Source organism: Aspergillus steynii (assembly GCF_002849105.1).
Source record: "Aspergillus steynii IBT 23096 chromosome Unknown P170scaffold_4, whole genome shotgun sequence".
In the NCBI taxonomy this organism is placed as follows: domain Eukaryota; kingdom Fungi; phylum Ascomycota; class Eurotiomycetes; order Eurotiales; family Aspergillaceae; genus Aspergillus; species Aspergillus steynii.
The window spans coordinates 2,015,147-2,039,641 of NW_020194401.1; the positions used below are offsets into that span (position 1 = coordinate 2,015,147).

At 52.5% G+C, this 24,495-nt stretch overlaps 10 protein-coding genes across 10 annotated transcripts; 5 read left to right on the forward strand and 5 right to left on the reverse strand.

Annotated features, from left to right (window-relative positions):
* Positions 1-16: 16 nt before the first annotated feature.
* On the reverse strand, positions 17-1,637 carry P170DRAFT_475602 (MFS general substrate transporter; the record flags this gene model as incomplete). Its single annotated transcript, XM_024853275.1, has 3 exons — positions 17-1,308; positions 1,359-1,486; positions 1,534-1,637. 3 exons carry the CDS (start codon positions 1,635-1,637, stop codon positions 17-19), a joined length of 1,524 nt encoding a protein of 507 aa, XP_024704608.1.
* Positions 1,638-2,435: 798 nt separating this feature from the next.
* Positions 2,436-4,618, reverse strand: P170DRAFT_426246 (Zn(II)2Cys6 transcription factor; the record flags this gene model as incomplete). Its single annotated transcript, XM_024847699.1, has 3 exons — positions 2,436-3,623; positions 3,672-4,121; positions 4,172-4,618. The coding sequence occupies 3 exons, from the start codon at positions 4,616-4,618 to the stop codon at positions 2,436-2,438; spliced, it is 2,085 nt and encodes a 694-aa protein (XP_024704609.1).
* Positions 4,619-8,211: 3,593 nt separating this feature from the next.
* P170DRAFT_358397 (uncharacterized protein) lies at positions 8,212-9,597 on the forward strand (the record flags this gene model as incomplete). Its single annotated transcript, XM_024844289.1, has 6 exons — positions 8,212-8,308; positions 8,357-8,541; positions 8,594-8,630; positions 8,678-8,745; positions 8,794-9,176; positions 9,225-9,597. Coding segments are annotated over 6 exons (1,143 nt in total), but the record flags the coding sequence as incomplete, so codon positions are not given.
* A 116-nt stretch (positions 9,598-9,713) lies between these two features.
* On the reverse strand, positions 9,714-11,103 carry P170DRAFT_436911 (uncharacterized protein). Its single transcript, XM_024849250.1, has one exon. It carries the CDS (start codon positions 10,769-10,771, stop codon positions 9,806-9,808), a length of 966 nt encoding a protein of 321 aa, XP_024704611.1. The 5' UTR covers positions 10,772-11,103; the 3' UTR covers positions 9,714-9,805.
* A 652-nt stretch (positions 11,104-11,755) lies between these two features.
* P170DRAFT_436912 (nuclear transport factor 2 family protein) lies at positions 11,756-12,414 on the forward strand. Its single transcript, XM_024849251.1, has one exon. It carries the CDS (start codon positions 11,887-11,889, stop codon positions 12,322-12,324), a length of 438 nt encoding a protein of 145 aa, XP_024704612.1. The 5' UTR covers positions 11,756-11,886; the 3' UTR covers positions 12,325-12,414.
* A 390-nt stretch (positions 12,415-12,804) lies between these two features.
* Positions 12,805-15,510, forward strand: P170DRAFT_384078 (alpha-galactosidase). Its single transcript, XM_024845668.1, has 3 exons — positions 12,805-12,973; positions 13,022-13,625; positions 13,673-15,510. The coding sequence occupies exons 1-3, from the start codon at positions 12,886-12,888 to the stop codon at positions 15,213-15,215; spliced, it is 2,235 nt and encodes a 744-aa protein (XP_024704613.1). The 5' UTR covers positions 12,805-12,885; the 3' UTR covers positions 15,216-15,510.
* Positions 15,511-16,131: 621 nt separating this feature from the next.
* P170DRAFT_426251 (uncharacterized protein) lies at positions 16,132-16,785 on the forward strand (the record flags this gene model as incomplete). The annotated part of the gene is made up of 1 exon (XM_024847700.1): positions 16,132-16,785. One exon carries the CDS (start codon positions 16,132-16,134, stop codon positions 16,783-16,785), a length of 654 nt encoding a protein of 217 aa, XP_024704614.1.
* A 784-nt stretch (positions 16,786-17,569) lies between these two features.
* On the reverse strand, positions 17,570-19,412 carry P170DRAFT_509887 (alpha/beta hydrolase; the record flags this gene model as incomplete). Its single annotated transcript, XM_024854716.1, has 4 exons — positions 19,063-19,412; positions 18,976-19,017; positions 17,840-18,932; positions 17,570-17,749 (listed from the first exon to the last, which is right to left on the reverse strand). The coding sequence occupies exons 1-4, from the start codon at positions 19,395-19,397 to the stop codon at positions 17,570-17,572; spliced, it is 1,650 nt and encodes a 549-aa protein (XP_024704615.1). The 5' UTR covers positions 19,398-19,412.
* Positions 19,413-19,917: 505 nt separating this feature from the next.
* P170DRAFT_179998 (sulfotransferase family protein) lies at positions 19,918-20,969 on the forward strand. The gene is made up of 2 exons (XM_024842662.1): positions 19,918-19,968; positions 20,035-20,969. The coding sequence occupies exon 2, from the start codon at positions 20,078-20,080 to the stop codon at positions 20,930-20,932; it is 855 nt and encodes a 284-aa protein (XP_024704616.1). The 5' UTR covers positions 19,918-19,968; positions 20,035-20,077; the 3' UTR covers positions 20,933-20,969.
* Positions 20,970-21,076: 107 nt separating this feature from the next.
* P170DRAFT_447002 (beta-glucosidase) lies at positions 21,077-23,559 on the reverse strand (the record flags this gene model as incomplete). The annotated part of the gene is made up of 3 exons (XM_024850844.1): positions 21,077-23,027; positions 23,077-23,401; positions 23,448-23,559. The coding sequence occupies 3 exons, from the start codon at positions 23,557-23,559 to the stop codon at positions 21,077-21,079; spliced, it is 2,388 nt and encodes a 795-aa protein (XP_024704617.1).
* Positions 23,560-24,495: the final 936 nt, after the last annotated feature.

The window sequence follows — 24,495 nt, forward strand, 5'->3', positions numbered from 1 at the left end:
CAACAATGCTCCACTATCACGGCCTCCACCGAAATCCGGGATGCCACCAATCCAAATCCTCGACCTCCTTCTGGCTCAAACCGTCTAGCTCAGCTCTGACATCACGTTTCTCCCTCCGTCGATTATCCCATGTCATATACAGCAGCAACGCAATAGCAACAAGCAGTGTGGCAGACGCAGCTGCCAGATTCAGTCCGTTTCCTACATGGTACAGAGGAGCATCCTTAGCCATATACGACCACGTTGAGATCAGTCCACCGATATTTCCGATTAATCCCGTCGTGCCGATGGCGGACGAGCGTGCGGTATCGGAGACCACATTGGCCGAGGCAATCGCGTTGACAAGGGCGCCGAAAGTGAATGATCCGCTGGCGATCAGGAACGTGGCTCCGTATTGCGTCGGTTTATGCGTTGTGGCGAGGAACATGATATACCCTATCATCATGAGTGGCGCACAAATCAGTGCAATGACCAGTCGACGGTCGATTCTCCAGGAAATAAACGGGAAAAGAAGGGTGAAAAAAGCGCCTACAGCGTAGGGTGGAACGGTATGCAGTTGCTGCGAGATGACGCTTGAATTGGGATAGATTGTTTTGACGATCGTGGGCGCGAAGAATCCCAATCCCTGGACGGTAATCTGGTTCAGGCAAAACATTAAAGCTGCACCGACGGTCGCGGGGTTGAGTATTCCTCGCATTGCCTTCGTGCGGTCCAGACGATCGAGAACTTCAGATGTCGCGACACGTTCGGATTTCACCCGCGCAATGGCCAGATTCTTCTCCTCTGGGGACAGCCAGCGCGCAGTTTCTGGGCGATCGGTCAAGGTGAAAAAAGAGATAATACCTAGGCCGATGGTGACGATACCTTCGATGGCAAATATCATGCGCCATTCGTGCAGACTTCCGAAATGGTCAAGCTTGAGAATGCCAGATGCAAGGAGACCGCCGAATGCCCCCGCCAGTGGAGACATGACAATGTAGCATGATATACGGAAGATAAGCTCGCTGCGTCGATACCAGCGGGAGAGATAGTATGCAATTCCTGGAAGCATTCCAGCTTCGAAAAGACCGAGAAGGAAGCGCACGCCCGAGGCACTGTGGATGGTATGCACGAAGGCTGTGCCTAAAGAGCAGATCCCGAAGCCAAGTGTGATCGCGGGAATGAACCATCCTGGTCCAATCCATTTGCATGCGATCGTGCAGGGAATTTCGAATATGATGTATGCGATGAAAAACACCGAGAGAACGGTGTTGAAGTCGTTTCCGGTCAGATTGAGATCTGCCTCGAAGCCAGCAAGTTTGGCGTTTCCTACACACGATGAGTTGAGACAATTGAATGTGGCTAGCGGTGAGACTCACCGATATTAGCGCGGTCAATGAAGCAGAATAAATAGAGTACAGCTACAGTCGGAACGACATATAAGTCGATCTTGGTCCGTAACCGTGACTCGGCCTTGGGGTCAAGTTGGATGAGCGAATGGCCATATCTGGAGGCGTAAGCAGAGAATCATCCATCGGGTTACCAGGCACATACTCATCAGTTGCAACCTGGCCCTCCCCAGCCGCATTACAGGCCGAGAACTCTTTAAAGCCGGCCAACCCTTTCTCAGATACAGATTGATCGTTGTCCGAAGTCATGATTCACAGTCAGGAATTCCTTGATCAAACCAGGAGGTCATCAAGACATGAAGTGATACGACTATTCGTTCATACAGTACTGAGCCAACACTGAATTTATATGCGTGCGGGATTTGGTCAAGGATTCTGACATCTAGAAATGCGGGGAAGCTGTCAGTTCCCTTCCGAAAGAACCAAGATAATGCCCGAAACTCAACCATGGTCCGCCCAAATAAATGTGTGTATGGAGAACGATGACTGGTTAGTCAAGATTCAGAACGCCTCCTGGTATTTTTGCTCTGATTAGCGGGATATCCGACTTCTTTGTCTGTTCATCCGATGGCAATCGGAAGTGAACTCTCGATATCGGCTGCGCAGCCGAAGGCCTAGTCTGGCGGCTGACATCTCCGCATTACCCCGGATTTCCCGCTCTGCGATGATGAAATCTCATTAGACTTTCGAAGTCTTCGGATAGGATAAGTCTGGATCCATTGATTCCTTTTCTTTTGGGCGTTCGAAATCATCTGCTCCCACCCTTAAACCTAAAAGGTGCATGTAAGGATCTGAAATGATGGTAGCCACTGGGGACGCTCGAACCACTTTCTTATTCTGTTCGCCAGAGTACAATAGAAGAGACAGTTAAGACTGAGGTCGGAAGAACCATCATTTGATGATGGTGCGCGCGGTTCCAACTTTTTGGCTGGGTAAGCCTGCGGTATCTGCGCTGGCCAGTTATTTCTGCGCCGACGCTCCAAAGTCCTTGATGTGAAGTATGGTGTTCACTGTCTGCTGACAAACAGTGAAGATGGATGAGACCATTCAGCCAAAGGTCAAAATTGAGTCATCGGCCTCATACAACTCATCGAGGAAGCTCGTAAAACTAGACCAGGAGTTTTGGCCAAGGTCTTCTGTCCAGTCTTCAAAGTTTAATAAGTCCCATATGTCGTTCGACGGGACGAAGCCTTCAGTGCTTTGCCCATTGACCTCGATGGCAGGTAGACTCTTGTCGGCAGCGCTAGGTGTATCAGAGACTGCGCTCATTTGAACGTCTTGTGGTTGGCTGGTCTGGGTGATTTGGCTCGCTGAATGGAGATGCTGTTGCTGCTGTGGGATCTTCATGAGGAATTCTCTCTTTGATTCAGCCTGCTTCATCAATTTATCGATCGGCTTCCACAACATCCCTTCTTTGGAATCCGCAACGGCAGGTCCAACGACATGAAATGAGTGTTCCACGACAGGCCAATACGTCTCCATCACGGAAAGATCGTCACAAACACAAATTTCGGCTAGAGCGACCGACAGAGGATGCCACGGAGCCCATAACTCCTGAAACCAGCGCCATGGAGCTACGTGAGGGTCATCGGAGAGCTGTTGTGTTCTTTGCAGAATGTCTATGCACAGTTTCAGGAGACCATGGTTCTTGACCTGCGGGGGTGTGAAATCCGGATCCCGTTGCAGCGGCCTTAGGGCTACCAGCTGCAATGAAGCAATCAAGCATTCCGCTGTCTTAACAGCAAGCCACTGGAGTGGACTCGTGTCTGGAGAACAGCCCGAAACCAGCCTTATTGCTTCTTTCTGAAACTCAATCACGAGGGTCTGTCGGTCTTCCATGTCCATCACCCCATGCTGTGTCCAACGGGAAAAATTGAGAGTTCGCATGGTTTTGTGGGCTTTTAAAACTAGCAAATTGAATGTCATGTCGGTGAACCCACCATTTTCTAGCGGGGGTTCGTCAGTGAAAAAGCCGATGTCACCGTCGTTAATGTTGGAAGGCGTGTTTTGCTCGAGCCAAGCGGGTATGATCATTGGCTCCGTGGCTCTGTCGAGGGACGACTGGGCATCCAGAATGCCGATCGCATGCCAGACGCGTCTGCGCAATTCCATCTCGAGCGGTCGGATTTCGAAGGGCGGATTCACGATGTGGAGGAACAACGCTTGACCAACTCTCAGTGCCATGCTCAGCATTGTCCATACACGTCGGCCTTGATCCAAAAGCCGATATGAAAGCTATGTGCGTAAGCGAATGGAGGTAGTCTTTATAGACGACGGACTTACCAATGATATCATGAAGGCCTGGAGAACAGTTAAATCATTTGTTGTCATAAAGTCCGCCCGAAATAGCGCCACATCGCAGACCCTCCGATACCTCGCGACTACTGCAGATTTGGGCTCTTGGAAAAGCAAGTTACATTCTTGGTCGTTCAGGATACAAACAGCTGCATAGTAGATAGCAGACGCGAGTGTATTCGGAGCATGATGTCCTCGTTCATAGTCAAGGTACTGCTTGCCCTCTAATAGATACGCCCTGAGGGAAGGTTGATGTATAATCTTGAATACTGGATCGATTCGAGACAGGAAGACTTCGACTAAGCTTCTCTGGACCGTAAAAGACGAAGGGTCATGGATGCCACTCGAGCTCATTCCATCAGAGTCAGCAGGACTTAGCAGTACAGATGAGAGGATATGATTTTCCGACTTGAGGGGGTTCCTAGAACAATCAATATTCTGCAGACTAATTAGCACACTATAGAGGGTTTAGGAATGGCAACTCTAACCTGGCCCATCACATCGTTCCAGAACGAGCCGCCAATATATTGATTCCTTTTCTTACGATCAGCCTCGCTGGCACGTGGACCATTCTCTGCATTTCCAGATGCTGCGGGGGAAGGGGCAGACTTTTCTATTGATCTCAGTGGGCTTTTATTCAAGCCAACGCCACCTTCTTCCTGTTCTCGGCACCGGAGAAGCCATTCGAGCCTTGCTACGCGGGCCCTTAAATCGCTGTCACTTTCTGCCGACGGTCCATCCTTGCTCACCCGATGCTTTCCGCGTGGCAGACGCGGGCGCACTACGGGCTTGCATACTGCACCTTGGCGCTGGCAATATGAGCATGGGTTCAATTTATCGCAACGCTTCTTCCTTTGAGAGCATAGTTCGCAACTTAGTCGAGCTCCGGGCGCCAATTTGCCGCCTGAGGGATCCATGGCTACAGCCCCAGACATGGTGTTTGAAAACACCCAATTGAAGGATGAGGAAGGGATCAAGAAAGACAAAAGGAATGGAACCTAAGGCATCATTTGATCTCGAACAGAAATTGAAGCTTCATTCTGGAAGTGGCACGTTGGCATCAGGTGATGTAGCTTAGTAATATATTCATGACTAATCCGATCACCCACGGTTCCGCCGCCCACGATAAACAACAATCTTCGTCCACAAATCTCGATATCGCGATCGAACGATCTGAGATCACACATCGCATAAATTGAAATTTATTGCGATCGAGACCCTAAGATACATTAGCATCTGATGAACCATGTCTTGATACCGATACCACAACCAGTCTGCTCGAAGACACTCCAGTGACGGAATGTTTCTGCCAACGTTGTCTGCTGTCAATATACTCACGAAACTAAAATTGTCCATCAACCCCCTGACAGCCTTAAGCCCCTTCTGCTTTCTTTGGGGCGCCTGGAACGGTTTGACCTCTTCAAAATTCTCCGACAGATGTCAAACTAACTAGTGGACCTAGTCATCCACTATTCGACGGTCGCTGCTCCGAATTGAAACAACCGGTGATCTAAATTATGATCACCGTAAGAAGGATCTCGAATGCTTATAGTACTCGGATTCCTGTCGCCCGCGATCTACAGGATTAATATATAGACTGCGTCACTCCCAGCTAGCCACAGGGGTTCATTTATATTATCCATTCGTCCGGATGGACCACCCACATCGTCTTGGCTTAGGCGTATTATCTCCTGCGCCTGAGTTAATATTCTCAGCAAAATTCGATAACAAGTCAAATCCTGTTCATCAAGATGCAGATGGCAACTAGTTTTGCAACATCTTGTCGAGCCCTCGTTACCTGAAAACCAGGGTGCTCTGTTCTCTGCCATGGATGCTAAATTGCGAATACCGGGCCCATCGAAGGAATCGATTAGAACGACGGATTGCTATAGTCTACGGAGTACTCCGTAGTATGCATCCACTTATATTGTGGGCTTCTAGCAAGGGCAGGGTACCAATCATACTTGGTTTGTCACTCGCTTTTAATATACTGATTACGCCTAGAATTTTTTTTTTTAGAAGGCTTCATGCTGAGTTCCTTGTTATATTGTACCAGTCCCGCCAAATGCTCCAAGTTATACGCCTCTGACGGAGCATGTCATCAATATCGATTCCACGTAAAGAGATAGTTTCATGGCGGCAAATATTTACCGGTAGATCTTTTTCCTCGATCATCGCGTGTCGTCGGCTCATGGGATGCTCTCGATATGCCGTCTTTCGATGTGCTTCTGATTTTCAGCGTCCTGTAGTCTTCCATACTGTTCCCTTCGGTCAGACGAAAAAGTCATTTGGACTAAAGGTCCAGAGGGGCCTATCTGCGTCATCGCGATGACAAAACCGTGTCGGAGCGTTGTACGGAATGTTGCTACCGTTTCTGTCATTGCCTAGCTGCCGATGTTGAATCCGCGTGATCGCCATCGGATTCAACGGGGTTAACCCTTTCTCAGGGGAAAGGTTTCAAATGTCGCATCATGTCCGGGACCTCCATCGACGACATGGTCACCTTGCTGTCCTTTCGATACGATAGAAGGCAGCGATTGTCACCTGGTGTCGCTGTGCGTTTGAATCGAGGAAAATCCCAATTGTGGCGAGTAACCCCATACGGAATACGCAGGAACTTGGTTTCCGACTTCGTCATGGTCCTCGTCATGCTCACACGCCTCGGTCGCTGAGATAGTTAGCTGAAAAATGGGACGAGCTGCAAGCTAGCACATCTCCCCGTAAAAGCTTTCCAAAATATACGCCGCGGAGATCGTTATGAAAGCCCTTGGCTCGCTGATCGCAGGGAGAGGATTCGTTGGCCTCTCGCACTTTGTGGATCATGCATCCTTCCTTTGATGACGGTCGGCATGACCCGATAGCAGACAAAAGTACGCCAAGAGAATATTTCAAGGTAGTTGTTCAAATCGAAAATGCCGGCAATTAGGGGCTGCGGCTCCAAATCCTGTGGCCTCCAGCGTTCGCACTAGGCTTCAATCAAATTCCCGCCTCCTTATTGCAACATACGCACGAAGTGGTCATTGTGGCCTTGCAGTATTCACCCCATCAGAGCGTGGAGAATAAAGACGGAGCCCAATTAACCGGTGACTTACCGAACCGCGATGTTGGCATTGAGCCATAAGGATCATAAATATACTCCAGAAGGACTCCCCGATTACGTTATGAAGCGGCACTTAGTCAGGCTGCGAGTCAAGAACCGGAACTTCCGCAATGCCGACATCGCTTGCAGGATTAATATACATGGCACTTAGGGCAAACTCAATTTGACCGTTGCCAAATGCTCCTGCCAAATTTATTCTAGACCGGTTGGACATCAAGGTGCCCACTGCCCAGCTGCGAACAGACCCTTGACTGGATATCTGGTTTGGCCGTGTGGTGACTGCATACCAGATCGTGGAAAATCGCTCGGGGTTTCGCCGGAATGGAAAATGCGCCCGCCACCGTGGATTGGAACGCACTTTGACCGAGGCCAGAGCATTCTTTATCAGCGGAGGCTCAATAGATGCAAGCCACGTGAACGCCACTCCGATTTCAGTCCGTGTCCGAGAGGATCTTTTCCCGGAATCGAACCTCGCCCGGGAACCAGAAAAATGGAAAAGGTTAAGCCCTATCCCCCTGACTCATGGAAATTGATTCCAGGGCGGCAGTTCAGGGACCCAGCTGCACTGGTTCCGCCCACATTGACTGGAGAAAACAACATGAAAAAAAAATTTGAAAAATGAAAAGAAAAGTACCCAACGCACACCATCCACCTGGGACCGTCATTGTTTCCAATCAAATCCCATTGGGTCACCTAGAAGATCACCAGAACACCGACACGCGCTTCGATTGCGGACCTGGTCGACTCGCAGTGGGTGCCAAGACGCAAGACCGGCGTGCTGATTGCCTTGGTTTCACTCGACCCAAACTCTATGATGGACTCGTGTGGAATCGATCTGCTACGGAGTAGATATTTTCACCATAGGTTTAGCCGACAACGAGCCTCGGACAACGGCTAACGGCCGCCACCATTCGCCGTCGCTTCGCCCCGCCCAGTTCCTGGATCTTCATCGTGGAAGTAACGGACCAATTCCTTGGTTGAGATCCTCGCCACGCAGAGACCAGCCAGAGGCCATCGTGGTAGATAAGCTTATCCTATCTAGTGTGGTTTCACCTTGCTCGTTTGGGATAATTCTCCATGGTGGAGAGTCCAGCCGGACAACTTCTGGGTCTCCTAAAAATGGGTACATAATAGCGAGCGAAAGGGAGAAAAACCCTCTAGAACCCCTCAGTTTCATTCCCTCGTGGTTCTGTTGACAGTTCAATCCTGGGGTGCATAATCGGCAGTCTCGGATCTCGTTCTAACTGCCAACATGAAGCCTCTCCATTATATGCTGTGTATATTGGCTCTTGTCGTCGGGCTACATGCAGCTGATCCTGATTTCAACAAATTTCCCTCGTGTGCAGTATGTCTACGGATGATTTCGCTATCCCGCGTCCTGACTGACCCTTGCGACAGCTTGACTGTGGACACCGGCTGTTTCCCAACTGCGCCCTTACCAACTCGACTTGCTTCTGCCCGGAAAGCTCGAATCGAGACAACCTCCTTACCTGTGTAAGCAACTGCACGACTAAGGAGAGATTCAGTAAGCTTCCTGTTACGTTTCCCGACAACAGTGAACTAATCTCTCTAGTTACCACGCGACTCTCCGCGCAAGTATGCGATATCGAGCAACGCCAAGGTCCTGCCGAGATCAATGGCGCGACTCTTGCGCCCCTGATCCTGGGCGCAATTTTCTTTATAATTAGGATCGTAGCCAAAGGCCTCGGTCTTGCTGGTGGCTGGGGATGGGACGATTATACCATCATAGTTTCGTTTGTGGGTATACCTCATCGTACAAATAACTCCGTTACTAAACCATCACGCGCAGGCAATGGCCGTGGCTATCTACGTCCTCAACGTTTTCTGTAAGTTCTTCATGTTTTTACCAAATGCTCGCAATCTAACAAGTCAGGCATTCGGAATGGATTTGGCAAGGATATCTGGGATATTCCCTTCGACAACATCACCAAATTCTATCAGGTTGGTCCACTTCTCCTGGTCTATAACAAACTGATTAACGTCGTCAAGCTTTTCGAAGCCCTCGCCGTGATGTATAAGATCCAAATCTCTCTCGCCAAAATCTCGGTCTGCCTGTTTCTTCTGCGCATCTTCCAGTCCCGATCGTTCCGGTATTCCGCGTATACGCTCATGGGCGTCAACACAGCCATCGGCATAACATGGGCTTTTGTCGACTCGCTGAGATGCGTGCCACCGCACCTGGGATGGAAGGGGTGGATGAACGAAGAGGAGGGCCAGTGCATTAATTTCATCGACGCCGTCCTGGTCAACTGTCTCGTCAACATCGTCGTGGACACGGCATTGATCATCATGCCCGTTTACGAAGTCAGCAAGCTCCAGCTCCCGATCCAGAAGAAGCTCACCGTGGGCCTGATGTTCGTGATGGGATCAGTGTAAGTGGTGATCGAACGAAGCCGATGAACATAAACTGATCTTCGCAGATTGACCGTCATCGCCATCATCCGTGTTATCGTCTTCTGGAACAACCGATGGGGCGAGAACCAGACTTACGGGTTGTATCCCCTGATCCACTGGTCCGTCATCGAATGCCAAATCGCCGTCATGTGCGCCTGCCTCCCTGCCTCGCGGGCTTTGATCAGTCACTTCTTCCCCGGAATCATGGGCAATTCGACGCGACGAACGTACGGCACCGGCCCTTCCAACTGGTACAACAAGGAACCGTCGGCGGGCAACAGCAAGATCGCCAAGTCGGTCAGCTACTCGGTGAACTATACGCCTCGGTCGCAACAAGATGATACGACTAGTATGGTCGAGCTGATGGATGTCGAGGGGGCGGCGAGGTTCGCTCGATGATGCTGGAATTGATAAAGTGGAATGTCACTTCCCATCTTATTTTATATTTTCTACCAATGTTCAATTACGATGACAAGATTACTTTTAATGAACGATTCTCTATGAACGTACAGTATTCTGGGTATTGATCAACGCTCGCTCTATGCATGCAATAATACACAATATACCAACACCACCTATCTCAGCACAAAACAAAAAAGAAGACAGATCAAACCGCCTCCCAATCCATCGCCTCGACAATAAAATCCCACCCCCCATCCATCTCCATCTCCATCTCCACCTCCCTCTCCGCCCCATCCCCATCCCCCTTCACCTGCGCCTGCGCAAGCAAATACCCATCCTCCAGCCCGCCAAAAATCTCACTCAGGATCTGATCGAAATCATAACTCTCGAGCGGCAACACCGCCCGCTGCCTCCCCCACCGATCCACATCCTGCTCCTCATCCGCCGTCTTCCATCGATTCCGCAGCTCCTTCGCCTTCCGCAGTTGCTCCCGCACAGACCCGCACCCCAGCACCTCATACAGCGGACACTCCGGATCCTCCAGCGTCTCGAGCACATTCGCATGATAGCTGTGCGTAGCCCGCGACGCCCCACTGGGTCCAGGTCCGATGGGGGCAGTGGTGTTCCACTGCACGCCCTGACCGGTTTTCTTGCCGCGCCATTTGCGCACAGGCGTCGATGTCACCTGCACGCCGAACACGGACAGGAGGTGCACGATCGCGCGCTCCAGCAGCGCATAGTACTCGTGGAAGTCGATCTTGAACATTGTTTCCGCGTAGGGGGTGTCCATTGGGGCATCGGTGGATGGGGTGCCGGAGCCGCTTTGCGTGGCGAGGCGGTAGCCTTCTTCGAGGAAGGGGAGTTTCCAGCGCAGGCGGGCGACGAGCTTCGTGAAGCGGGAGAGTTCTTGGGAGGCGGTGATGCTGGGGCTGGTCTTGGTGGTGGTGGTGGAGTTGGTGATGGTGCTCGTGCTCATGTCGGTGTTAGAGCTGGGGCTGGAGCTGGAGTGCGGGTTCACGCTAAACCCATTCCCGAGCCCATTCTGCACACGACCCGGATCGGACTTCGCAGTTGAAATCGACCCCGAGGCTCGAGACGAGGTGGATTTGCGATTAACATTGTCGGGTCGAGGCGCCGACGGGGCCCATCGGGACTGCGAAAGGCCCGACATCTCGGTACTTGACTAGGCTGTGGATGATCGGTTAGAGAGCAGATCGGATCAGCCGGGTAGCCCGGGGTGGACTTGACACTTGAGATTGATATATCCCCGGATGGGGCAGGGGAAGGGAGGAAGGTGAGCGCGATTGCCGACGAGATGCGACGCGATCGAAGCTCGGGTAGAGAAATTGGCTCGGTTGCGCTGGTGGAGCCGTGGTTCCGGCGGGTTTGGAACTAGACGGTTCGGTCGGTTAGTGTCCTTGGCGGACTGAAGTCTGGAGGCAGAGATGAAGGGTTTGATTTGGTTGATGGGTATTTGGGATATTTGTAGTGAGTATTGTTGTGATGATGTTAGTGGGGAGGTTAGCAGGTGGTTTTCCGAATTCGCCACTCTCGTAGTACTTCTTAGTTCAAGACTTTGGTAGATGAGGTCAGGCTGACTGGAAATATATAATGGCAATGCTATTGTCGGTGGAATACTGTTGAAAGCAAGAGTTTTGTTCTTGTTTCTTGATCCCTGTATCTGAGGCCTTTATATGTCAGACTCTGAGCACAATGAACCGTATTCCCAAACTGTTGCCTGTGACGCTAAAGAAGAGACAAAGAAAAAGCAGGAGACTTCCGGAGCTGTCAATGAGGCTGATGAATTGTGGTTGTACATGCATTCAGCAAGACATGGGGCCTCCTGTAGTGTAGCATGACTTAGGGCTTCATGTGTATAAGCCCTGGTTGTTGTTGTTAGCCTACTCATCGGCTTGCTTGCTCACAATAGACATATATACCGTCCAAGATGAAAGTGTATTCGATAAGTGATATTATTGACATAGTCTCTTGCTTCTATGAAATATCAGAACGGGATGATTCAGCTTCATCAGCCCAGCTATCTGTTGAGGTCAAAACGGACGTCATGGATAGTACCTGGAGTGCAATTCCTTCACTTTATGTATAGAGTAATCAAAAGGAACTCTCCGGCAAACGTAATTCTCCTATACTTCCTGTAACTATAAAAGCATCGCCTTGCACATCAACTCCCATCCCTTCTAACCATCCCAAGGAAGAACCGATTCCTCCTACTCCATTGCTCACAGCACCCATACAAACTCCTCCACCACAATATCCTCCGACATCATGTCCGCCGCCACTGACAGCGAGCAGATCTCCGACGTGCTCGTCCTCCTCGGCAAATACCTTGACCACAAGAACTTCGACTTCCTCGACAGCGTCTTCACCTCCGACGCGGTCTTGGTTCTCCCAGGTCACTCCTCCCCCATTATTAAGGGCCTTCCCGCGATCAGCGCCGAGCTGAAAAACATGCGCTGGGAAGGCAACTTCTGGGACGAATCGGCCATCCACTCGATTGAAATCACCAGTGCAACTGCGGCCTCGACGTTGTCGCGTCTGGGGAAGCCTCTGATGCCCCGGACGCTGTGGTTTGAGGATGATTTTGTCAAGGATAAGGGTGGGTGGAGGATTACGGAGAGGAGGATCTTGCTGCATCCGGGGGAGGTTGATTCCAAGGACTGGTACAGTACGACTCTTGAACCGATGAAGGCTCCTTCCCCTTAGCCCTTAGGAAGACTCAGCTATGACTCTCATGTCTTTTGATGATTTATTGTCTTGATGATTTTTCTGTCTCTCTGAAGTGTTGTTTCTTACGCAGTCAAGGGATTGTATTCTCCTTAGAAAAGAAAAAAGAAAAAAAAAGTTGATTTGTTCTTAATCTACACGCATATCGTACGACGTACCCTCGTAGCCCCTAAACCGACTAAACAGCGAATAGCCTAAACTAGCATTAAACCGGCCAATAAATGCACTGCCCACCTGCAAGGACTCACTGCCCCCTGCCAACCAGCGACTGGTTCGTGGAGATTCGCCGACATTCCTCCGCCTTGGACGCTGCACGATGCGGGGGGGAGTCTTGACTGGCCCACATTTCTGGCCTCGTAAAGTCCATCGTCCGGGGCTCCGCGCATCTTGGCTGCCTCGCTCGGGGTAATATAAATGCCTATCCCCAGTCTTGTCTTCTCCACCGTCTTTCACCGGTCCCACGTTCTCGATTATAAAAGGTATGGTCGGTCCGCTGCCGTCGCGGGGCAATTCGCTCTCTGTTCCAGGATCTCAGGCAAGATGTTAAGGTTTTCGAGCGCTGTGGTGTCGTTTCTGACTGTTTGTGGTCGCTGGCAGGGCGTTATGGCGAAGGATTATGCTTCGGATGGTGAGTTCTTTTTTGGTTTGTTATTTGGCTAGGTGCTAATTGTTAAAGCCATCGTCGTCGACGACAAGACGTTCACCCTGAACGGTGATAATGTCTCTTATCGATTCCATGTGAATGATACCACTGGGGATCTCCTGTCCGATCATTTCGGTGGCAGCATCTCCGGAGAGATCCCGACTGATCCATGGCCCGAAATCAATGGCTGGGTCGATATCGGTCGTCTGAGGCGTGAATTCCCCGACCAAGGACGAGGCGACTTTCGCGTTCCTGCCATCCGCATTCGACAGACTGCAGGATACGCTATTAGCGATCTGCAGTATCAGTCGCACGAGGTGATCAAGGGCAAGCCGGAATTACCTGGGCTGCCGGCTACGTTTGGTAGTGAGGACGATGTGACCACGCTGGTGGTGCATTTGTATGATAACTATAGCTCCGTTGCGGCTGACCTGTCGTACTCCATCTTTCCTAAGTATGATGCCATTGTGCGCAGTGCCAATGTCACGAACAAAGGGGAGGGAGATATTACGGTCGAGGCGCTCGCTAGCTTGAGTGTTGACTTGCCCTTTGAGGATCTCGACATGATCGGTCTCCGGGGTGATTGGGCGAGGGAAGCTCGTCGCGAGAGACGCAGAGTTGCGTACGGCACTCAGGGGTAAGCTTGCATTCTGATATTGTTGATTATGATGTTAACGGCAACAGATTTGGAAGTACAACCGGATTCTCATCTCACCTGCACAATCCCTTCCTTGCGCTGGTCCATCCATCTACCACCGAGTCGCAAGGCGAAGCATGGGGCTTCTCTCTCGTCTACACAGGCTCCTTCGCCGTGGACGTCGAGAAAGGCTCGCAGGGATTCACGCGTGCTCTGCTCGGCTTCAACCGCAACCAGCTCTCCTGGCCCCTTGCCCCCGGCGAGTCTCTCACCTCGCCCGAGTGCGTCTCTGTATACTCGAACAACGGCATCGGCGGCATGTCTCGCTCTCTGCACCGGCTCTACCGCAACCACCTCATCAAGAGCCAGTTCGCCACCGAGAACCGTCCCGTGCTGCTCAACAGCTGGGAGGGCGTGTACTTCAACTACAACGAAAGCAGCATGTACACGCTCGCCGAGCGCTCCGCCGCCCTGGGCACCAAGCTCTTCGTCATGGACGACGGCTGGTTCGGCGACGAACACCCACGAATCGCCGACAACGCCGGCCTGGGTGACTGGACACCCAACCCTGACCGATTCCCCAACGGCCTGGGCCCTCTCGTCTCCAACGTCACCGACCTCAAGGCCGCCAACTCCTCCACCAACCTGCGCTTCGGCATCTGGCTCGAGCCCGAAATGGTGAACCCCAACTCGTCGCTGTACGAGAAACACCCGGACTGGGTCATGCACGCCGGGCCCTACCCTCGCACCGAGCGCCGCAACCAGCTCCTGCTCAACCTCGCCCTGCCCGAAGTCCAGACCTTCATCATCGACACGGTCTCCAGCATCCTCAACAGCGCGGACATCACCTACGTCAAGTGGGACCATAACCGCGGCATGCACGAGTCCGCCTCCCCCGCCGCCAACCACGCCTACATGCTCGGCATCTACCACGTCTTCGACACCCTGACGTCCCGCTTCCCCGACGTCCTGTGGGAAGGCTGCGCCTCGGGCGGCGGCCGCTTCGACCCCGGCGTGTTGCAGTACTTCCCGCAGATCTGGACCTCCGACGATACCGACGCCGTCGAGCGCATCTCCATCCAGCTGGGGACGTCGCTGGCGTATCCGCCCAGCGCCATGGGCGCGCACATCTCTGCCGTCCCGAATCACCAGACTGGAAGGACCATCCCCGTGCTCTTCCGTGCTCATGTCGCGATGATGGGCGGCTCATTTGGTCTAGAGCTGAACCCTGACGAGCTGACGGAGGACGAGAGCGCCGCGGTCCCCGGGCTGATTAAGCAGGCGGAGGAGATCGCGCCACTGATCCTGAAGGGAGATATGTATAGGTTGAGGCTGCCAGAGGAGTCGAATTGGCCGGCGGTGCTGTTTGTGAGCGAGGAGGGGGACAAGGGAGTATTGTTTGTGTTTCAGGTCAACCCGTCGATTAACCATGCGTTCCCGAGGGTGCGGTTGCAGGGGTTGGACGAGGAGGCGACGTATCGGGTTGAGGGGCTCGGAGAGCTGAGTGGGAAGACGTTGATGAATATGGGACTGGTGATTGAGTTTGAGGGGGAGTATAGTAGTAAGGTTTTGAGCTTGGAGAGGGTTTAGTTGTTGGAAGTTGTGATGACGGACTCGTATGAATTTGAATGACCTAATGAATGGGCTTGAATTTGGAATGTTGTCTGATTGTAGCATTGCTGTCGGCTCTCTGGTTTAATTCGGGATGCCGTGAGTGTATCAGGTAGGGAGTGATGAAACCTGTGCCCTGACCCAGTCCGGCTCAACTGATTGTGATACTGATAAAGCGTAGGACGCTGGTCCTTGGTTTGAGGTCATTCAGAGCTATTACTTACCTGCTGACTTATATACTCCGTCTCTGCCAACACAATGATGTCAATATAGGCAGTCTTCATGCACTCTCACTCGGTAACGGACTATGTCTTCCTCTTTGTGAGATTTTGCATTCCCTGGAATATTAGCACCGAGTACCAGTATGCCCAGTGCTTTTGTTCATCGCATCAGAAATAAGAAATGATATTTGGAGCATGAAGCTATGTGCGCAAGTTCTCTTAGACATCAACTCTTCTCCCTTTCCAAACCTACCCACGATCATCATATTGAATAATTCCGCTAAAAGCAAGTAGGTTAACCAAGTGGCCTCCAATCTGCACAATTCTGTTATTTCCATCATGGCAACATGGCAAATCACGTTGTTTACCGGTACTTTCACCTCAACGCACAATATACTATCGCTATGAATCTATCGGTGATGATCCTCTGAAACGGATCTCTCCAGAGATGAAGCAGATCATCCTCGACCACGGTAATGGCAGACTCCGATATCCAAACCGTCCAATCCCTTCCAAATGTGCATAAATATGGCCTCAAAATCAGCCCATCATGATTCCTCTCACCACCTTCGACATCTACTCTCCTCTCCTCTACTCCTCTGCTCTGAGCGAATTCCAATCCTCAAGCCCTAACCTCCATCTTCACCTCCAACCAAAACCAACCCACCATCAGAATGTCGCCATTCAGTGGACGCCGCACCCCCGGCAATGAGAGGCCTACTCGCGAGACCTCCAGCCGTCACAGCCAGAGCCAAAGCCAGGCATCTACCTCCAGCCATGGCCAGGGCGACAACAGCAACCAAACCAACCCCCACGGCTTCACAACGCCCCTCTCCACGCAATCCCAAATCCAAAACCAAACCTACGGGACCGTCTACGCGCACCTCCCCTGCAGCCGTATCGACGACGAAGGGCACCCCTACCCAATGAGCACCGTCTACGACCGCGCCTACAACTGCGCCCTCAACTGCATGTACTCGCTCTACCTGCCCAACGACCCGAACCTGCCGCGCCACCCGGGCCTGAACGGCTTTATGGTCCAGGTGCGGTGCTATGCTAATCGGCCCCTCACCGATCCGGCGCAGAGGTCGTTCGTGCATGATAATCTGGTTGCGCAGTGTCGCACGCAGTTGGGCAATTATCAGCGCATGGAGCGCCAGGGGGGTGGGTTTGGGAGTGGTGAGGTGGCGTCGTATAGGTATGGTCCTGCTTCTGGGGCTGGGGGTGCTGCTGGGGGTGGTGCTGCTGGTTCTGCTGGTGGTGCTGGCCAGGCGCCGCGGTATGAATCGTACGAAGGCCATGGGCATGGGCAGCAGCGACGGCACTGATTTGTCCGGCTGATGCCTGTGTGAAGGGATATTTCGGTGATTGACTCGATCTGTCCGGAATTATTCCTCTTGATACGATCCTCCTTCCCTTCTCTTCTCTTGATCGAAAGATCGCCAAAAGTTTCTTGATACCCTTTCTTTTCTCTCCTTGATCTTGATGATCTTGTCCAAATTGTTTCTCGATACCCTTGGGTTTGCTTTGTTGAGACACCTTGTCTGTACTTGTGCTTTATGCTGGATTGAGTCAATGGTTTGATTCAGTACGCAAGCTGGCTTGGATTGTCTTCTTGTTGCTTGTTTGTTTTGAAAAAGAAAAGGGATTGGGAACCCAGATGTTTATCCAGATTGCTAGAAATTGAATAGTTCCCACTCACCCAGACTCCCACTTCGTAGATTCTCTCTTGACAATTAGAAATTCTCGTAGATCTAGACTGAAAGGGTCGTCGTTGCTGGTTGTGTGAGGTTGATGCAGTGTCAGACTTAGGGCTGGCTCTGTCTTGGCACGACGTGACCTCGTTGGCCTGAGGAATCTGCATTATTGGACTGGGGGGATAGTTATTACCTGCTGTCAGGATGTCTTACGATAAAGCTGATCCAGTCATGGTCACTGGCTCTTTACTTAATGACCCACCTCTCAATGGAGCGTACCTACATGGCACGAAAATATACTCATGGAAAGAAATACCATGCAAAATGAAAACGAAAATAAAATTACATAAAAACAAACTATCGATCTATTAACAACCACCCCCTGTAAGCCCCCTTTCCCCTTAAACAGTAGTGCCTAAACAGTAGTATCCGCCTGCTCAAGCTGCTCCTCCAACGCCTCATTCGCCTCCTCCCAAAGCTCATACGCCGGCTGAATCGGCTCACAAACCGTCCCATGCTCCGGCAGCGTCCCATTCGCAAAATAAGCTCCAATCGCCTTGATCGTACACTCGGACGGATGATTCATCACCCCGTGCTACATCATCCGTCAGCATTGCCTCAAAGACCAATTGACATTTCGAAATCGGGTGAAGTGAGATGGAGGGAAAAAGAGAGGAAGACTTACCCCATGCCCCTTATGCACCAACAACCGACTGCCCTTGAACGCCGACGCGGCACGCCACGCCCCACTAAGCGGCGTGACAGGGTCATACGCGCCGTTCACAAACAGCGGCGGATAGCTCGTGTTAATGTTCTTGAACTCGCCCTTAAATTGCTCAACCGCTTGCATGCGCCACTGGTAGCACGGCCAGAGCTGCGGCATGAAGGCGTCTGAGAACCCGCCTGTTTCGAGCTCCGCCTGCACCAACGAGTAGAGATCATCGGGTGACTGCGCGCGCAGGGACATGTCAGCGCAGGCGATGCCGTGGAAGGCTTGCGATCCTTCGCTCCATTTCGGCGGGACGGGGACCTCGGGCGTCGGCGAGGTGAAGCTGGTCCAGTTGCGGGAGAGGGCGACGGAGGTGACAAGGGAGAGCTGGGCGAAGGAGGCGGGTTGGTAGAGGAAGTTGAAGAAGAAGTATTTGAGTTCGGGGAGGAGGGGGCGCGGGCCGGGGCGCCACCAGGGCTGGGAAAAGAGGGAGTGGTAGTCCTCGTGAAGGTAGACGGGGTTGTCGACGAGCTCTTGAAAGACGGTGGTGAGTTCGGACAGCAGAGATTGGGGCGTGGTGGAGGGGCCGGAGAAGTTGGCGAAGGGGCACACCGAGGGACCGCCGCGGATGCATTCCGTGAAGAAGTTGAGTAATGAGATGTGCGTGTCGCGCGTGGAGTCCAGCCATTGGCCGCTGTGGTAGTCGCGGGGGTCTTGCACGCTGTCGAGAAGGAGGCGGCCGACGCGGTCGGGGAACATGGCGGCGAAGGTCTGGCCGAGGGTCGTGCTGTAGGAGCGGCCCCAGAATCGCAGCTGGCCGTCTTCGTTGAGGGCGTCGACGATGTTGAGCAGGTCGCGCGCCGTGAAGGCCGTGCTGAGGTATCGGCCGGTATCTTTCTGGCTGTCGTAGCAGGCGTCGGCGAACCAGCCGCCGTCGCTCCAGGCTTTGGACTTCAGCAGGCCCCAAAGGTCGGCTTGGGGGAGGGTTGAATTGGCGAGTCGACGAGACAGCTTTGCATTTCCCAGATGCTTCAGGTCGCAGGAAAAGGGGAGGGTTTTCCCAGTGCCACTGCTTAATTAGCCATGTCGTGATGAGTCGGGCGAAGACATACCGAGGATCGAATCCGATCACGTTGAAGTGTCCACCAAAAACCCTAATCCAATTAACACCGATCGGAGAGAATGGTCTTCAAACTTACTCCCTGTACATAGGCCCTTTTGTAGACACCTCCTCAACCCCGGAGCCTCCAGGCCCACCGGGATTGAAGATGATGCTGCCCTCGACGGGCTTTTTTGTCGCGTTGATCTTCACCAATTGCAGCTCGATTGTTTCCCCAGAATCGACATAGGTGTAGTCCAATGGCACGCGGAGTTTGGCACAGTCGACTGGCGTTTTAATCAACTCCGCCGTTGCGTTCGGGAAGTCGAGATCGCAAGGGGCCCAGTGCAAGGTTTGCTCATGGTTGGATTCATGAGGCAGAGCCTCCACAAGGCTGTGAGAAAATAGTAAAAGAGCAGTGGTAATGTACCTCATATTGGTCGAATTGAGTTAACTTGGGTTGTTGAATCCCCCACATCGCGGAGAACAAGGCGTTTATATAGACAACCATGACCCTATTCATCGACTCAGCCTCGTCGATTCGATATGTCCAACACAGCGGCATCAGCTACCAGACACGGTAAGGCAGCGCCCAGCTCGGCATACGTCAGGCATCCCATCTCGACGTTTCTATGGGCCAAAACCGCAATAAACCAGTAGGAACCAGTCAAAGTCCCAAGGGGGTAACGATCTACTCCCGAAGGAGTGACACGCGGCGCATTTGATCTCCGCCTCGATGAGTTCAGTTTCGAATTGCATCATCGCAGCTGAATACGAGATGTCCTTGACAACAAGAAGACAAGAAGACGAGATGCAATGGACAAGTCAAGGGAAGGCTTGGCATGACGCCGATCTCTTGGCGCCCACCAGCGGCACATGCGTCCCGATCGGGCTAGTGGCATCCCCGAAGAGGGAATTTCCGGGGGGGCGACATTCTTCTGCCTGACGTTCCCATCCGGACTTTCATGATGAGGCGGGCTGCAATTCATTGGGCCACGTGGGGCTGGTCAGTTCTTAAAATATTCCCGGGATGACACTATGCTCTTGAAACAAGTGCATTGACATCTACTAGACCTCCTAAAGAACCACAACCCAGACCCTACACATACTCCATCATGAGCTTCCTCCCAGACCGGCTCCTCCACTGGGTCTACGGCCTCCCTGCTCCCTCCACCAAACGCCATGAACCAATGCAAGTCCTGGCCGTCGGAATCTCCAGATCAGGGACCGATTCCCTGCGCGAGGCCCTCCACATCCTCGGATACAAGCACACCTACCACGGCTTCGACTCCATCCTGCCTCCATCATCACTCGAAGCAACCTACCGTCTCTTGCAGAAGAAATACACCACATCGCCCACCTCTTCCCAGGGCACAAACATGAAACTAACCACCTCAGACTTCGACACCGTCTTCGGCCACTGCGTCGGAATCAGCGACCTCCCCGCTGCCGAGTTCGCTCCCGAGCTGATAGCAGCATACCCCGAGGCGAAAGTCATCCTGAACACGCGTCGCGATCTCGACGCCTGGTACCGCAGCATGGAGCAGACGATGGGGTACTTCGACGCCAACCCGGTGGACTGGGACTGGGTGAAGAGCTGGTTCGACGCGGACTTGTTCTGGACCCGGCACGCCATGTGTCGCACGCTGATGCCTAGGTTCTTTCGGGGGAGTTTTCGATCGAATGGGAAGTGGGTGTATGAGGGGCATGTTGCGATGGTGAGGGGGTTGGGGTTGGGGGAGGACAGGTTGCTGGAGTGGTCGGTGGAGGATGGGTGGGAGCCGCTGTGTAAGTTCTTGGGAAAGGAGGTGCCGAGTCGGGAGTTTCCGAGTGGGAATCCGCCGAGGGAGTGGGTGGAGAGGATTGCCAGGACCATGGAGGGGCATCATCGGAGGGCTGTGAGGAATTTGGTTGTTTTTGGGGCGGTTGTGGGGGTGGTGGTTGCGATGTTGGTGGTTTACGTTGTTTGACACAGCCTATGATGGGATTGATGGGATGAGATGGTTTATTCACGATGTTCTGCTCGACATGTCTGGCTACTAATCACCATATCGACCCCCCACTAGTCTTTCGATTCTCGCTTGGGCTGCGAATCGTCTCGGCGAAGATGGAACCTATCCAACCCGGAAACCAACTTCCTGCGGCAGATCCCTCGAACTGAACCCAATATGAACAGTGAACTCTCCCCTCGGCATCCTCCATTCCTGAGCAGTGACATCCCAATAACTGAGATCCCGCCGAGTCAGCGGGAAGCTAACCTTCTTGCTCTCTCCCGGGCGCAGGCGAACTTTCTCGAATCCTCGCAGAACCCGTTTAGGCGTTCCCGCTGGGACCGAGTCTTGCGGAAAGGCAAGATACAGCTGGGCCACTGTCGCTCCGGAGATGGATCCCGTGTTCTTCACAGAGGTGCTCGCGCGGAGCACTTCCTTCCATAGCTCTGGGTTCCCGCCCGGGCGGTTCTGACTGGCTTTGGGTGGAAGCTGGGGAATGTTGAGCTTTTTCTTGGATAAGGAAGCCTTCTTGGAAAAATCGAAAGTGGTGTAGCTCAGACCGTATCCGAATTCATAGAGCGGAGTGACGTTCTTCCGATCAAAGTGTCGGTAGTCGATGAACAGTCCCTCGTCAAAGTCAACCTTCCAGGCAGAGGAATCCGTCCGCGAAGGCCCGGTGAGGTTAAAGATACCCGTGTTGTAATCTTCTTCTTTCTTGGCGATGGTGTACGGGAGTCTTCCGGATGGGTTCACGTCTCCGAATATGACATCGGCGATGCTATTGCCCGTCTCTTGGCCCGGGTAGTGTGCCACCAGGATGGCACTGACATTCGGGTTATTAGCCCATGGCATAGTGTTGATGCCGGCAGAATGCGTGATGACCACGGTCTGGTTGCATTTCCTGGCAACGTTGTTCACGACCTGAGTGGAGTTATGATCGGCTTCGAACGCCAGCCGATCAACCGCTTCTCGAGCCCACGTCTTGAGGAAGACGAGACAAACATCCGGGATGGGGTAGATGCCCACGAAATCATTCTTGGCGATCACCGCGTTGTCGGTGATATATTGCAGCCGACAATCGTGTTTCTTGGCTCGAGCTTTCATCGCCTCCAGAGGGCTGACGATATAGCTGTTTCGACCACCGCCTGAACCTCCGCCAATCACTAAAGTTCCGATGTCGAATCCGAAATCAGGAACGTCAAGGCGAGGTCCGTCGTACACCATACCTTGGGTCAGATCTGCGGCATCGTTTCCGAATACCCCGATCACCGAAGGCATGGGTTTCTTGAGCGGTAATAAAGAGTTGGTGTTCTTCAGGAGCACGGTAGCCTCCGCGGCCGTTTGACGGATGAATTTTGCATGATCACCTCGGACGTCTCTGCCTTGTGGACTGTCTGGGAAGTCTCGGCCATATGTCTGCGCCATCACCCCTGCAACTGATGGGTCGGGCGTAGGGTAGTCCTTATCCTGGCCGAGATAGAAATACGGCGTCAAGACCCGTTTAACCATATCGTTCACCCGTGTCTCGGAAACGGTCCCGTTCTTGACAGCCGCGGTGAGATTTCCCCCGAAGTAGGATTTACTGAAATCTGACGGATCAATCGGACCCGGCATAGTCATGTCCAATCCGGCAGTAATGGCTTTGACTCCGGAGTGAGTAGCGAACCAATCCGAGACAACGTATCCATCGAATCCCAGCTCCTGCTTCAGAATCTGGTTCAAGGCTCTGGGATTCTCGCAAGTATATGTGAAGTTCAGCCGGTTATAGCTGCACATGATCGACGATGCCCCGGCTCGAACTGCATGAGCAAAAGGCCAGACATACAGCTCATGCATCGTTCTGTCATCAATATTGGACGATATTCCGTCCACGGGTTTGCCGTCGTGAGGAGTATTGGAACGCTGAGTCTCCTGCTCATTACCAACGTAGTGCTTTGCGGACACCTGCACACCTGCATCCTGGTTTCCACGGATAGTGAGATCCATGGCAATTCCTGTGAGATACGGGTCAGGCGAGAAGCCTTCCCAGTTGCGTCCACCTAGGGGGTTCCGACCCAACGGTCCAGCAACGGGCCTAAGGCTTGGTCAGAATGATACGAAGCTTGATAAGACACACCACTTACCCCAAAAAAACATTTGCGCCCTTTCCTCGGAATTCGGTCGCAAGTAGGAACCCTCTCTGATAGAAAAGATCCTTGTCCCAGGCAGACGCCACTGTTACTCCCGCCGGGAACACACTGGCCAGATCTCCGGTGTGCACTGCAGTCGGTCCGTCGAGCATGCACAGTCCCGGGAAGCCAATGCGCTCAATGGGCTTAACATTGCCAATGCAGCCGACTCCCAAGTTTCCAGTGACAATGGTAGACTTCTCAGTCAGGTTCATTTGCTCTATGAGAGCGTTTGCTTGCTCGGTCGCAGCGTTCCATTTTGCCGTGTCGATTGCGGGAGCTGTGTCGCGTGAGTGCGAGAAATTTTGAAGGAGCGTCGGACTTACTCAGGTAAGAAGGCGTCGAGGGTACATGTTGAATGCTGGAGACCTGCTGAGCAGGGCTAGCAATGACCGCGGAAAAGAGAGTGGAAAGAAGAGTTGCCTGTTTGACCCCCATTCTGGAAGTGGCTTCTCAGTTAACCTGTCACTTTGCATCTTGAGATACTTCCGTGGAAGGCTTTTATAGCCTTTGTCGATCAACACCCATCTCCTCACCCCGCTGGAAGTCTCGCGAATTGCAAGAAGGGACGCATTTCGGCTTGAGTGGCGCCTTGCAAGATTCGCATGTTGATCACTTCACCAGCACTCGAGAATTCCATGGCAAACAACACCAACCAATGAGGATGTCGATAGATTTGAAAAGCCTGACATATTCAACCGAGGATGGAATTCGGATACGAGTACGAGTAGCTGCTCAGGAATGACGACCCCTGCAGCGGAACGATTGCGGGGTTCTTCACGCTTGAATCAGCATTAATACTCAATTGTCTCGCCATGAGCGCTTGGAGATGCCTGATCTTCGGTGAATCAGACCCCGAGCGTTGGAGTTGTCCACCTAAATGGCCCTACCATCAAGGACCGATGGGCTGATTGAACCCGATTCGGTTAGTTCCGCAACGCATCAACTTGGCGGTCTTGAGAAACAAACACGAGTACGAGTAGAACAGCAAAAAGTCGGCAACGTTCCTTATTAAACCTCGCAGTCAAAAATGATGGAACGCATGTCGAGTGGCATCCCGCAGGCAGAACGAAGAGCGGAATTGGCCTACTCAGTTCTTGGGCGACCATTCATTATCTCTCGGATGCATATAACGGTCGCCGTTTGATTTCATGATTGCGAGTCCACTGGTGTGTCAGGCCATCGGCGTGATGGCTCACAAGAGCGAGATGAAGCCATCCCCACTCATGCATCACTTGATGTCGTCTCCACATTTTACCCCGCATTTCCGAGCGCCCTACTCTGGAGTAACACCCACTCGCCATATGGCGAACTGCACCGATGTTTAACTACGTCAGAGAATGGGGCGAATGCTAGTCCTTCCATATGTGTGCT

What these genes read in the sequence shown, in the direction of transcription:
- P170DRAFT_436911 (XM_024849250.1), bottom strand. Translation starts at nt 10,771, where the DNA reads ATGTCGGGCCTTTCGCAGTCCCGATGGGCCCCGTCGGCGCCTCGACCC.
- P170DRAFT_436912 (XM_024849251.1), top strand. Translation starts at nt 11,887, where the DNA reads ATGTCCGCCGCCACTGACAGCGAGCAGATCTCCGACGTGCTCGTCCTC.
- P170DRAFT_384078 (XM_024845668.1), top strand. Translation starts at nt 12,886, where the DNA reads ATGTTAAGGTTTTCGAGCGCTGTGGTGTCGTTTCTGACTGTTTGTGGT. An exon ending in GAAGGATTATGCTTCGGATG is followed by an intron (nt 12,974 to 13,021) that starts GTGAGTTCTTTT and finishes TAATTGTTAAAG; the next exon opens with CCATCGTCGTCGACGACAAG. An exon ending in GTTGCGTACGGCACTCAGGG is followed by an intron (nt 13,626 to 13,672) that starts GTAAGCTTGCAT and finishes TAACGGCAACAG; the next exon opens with ATTTGGAAGTACAACCGGAT.
- P170DRAFT_179998 (XM_024842662.1), top strand. Translation starts at nt 20,078, where the DNA reads ATGAGCTTCCTCCCAGACCGGCTCCTCCACTGGGTCTACGGCCTCCCT.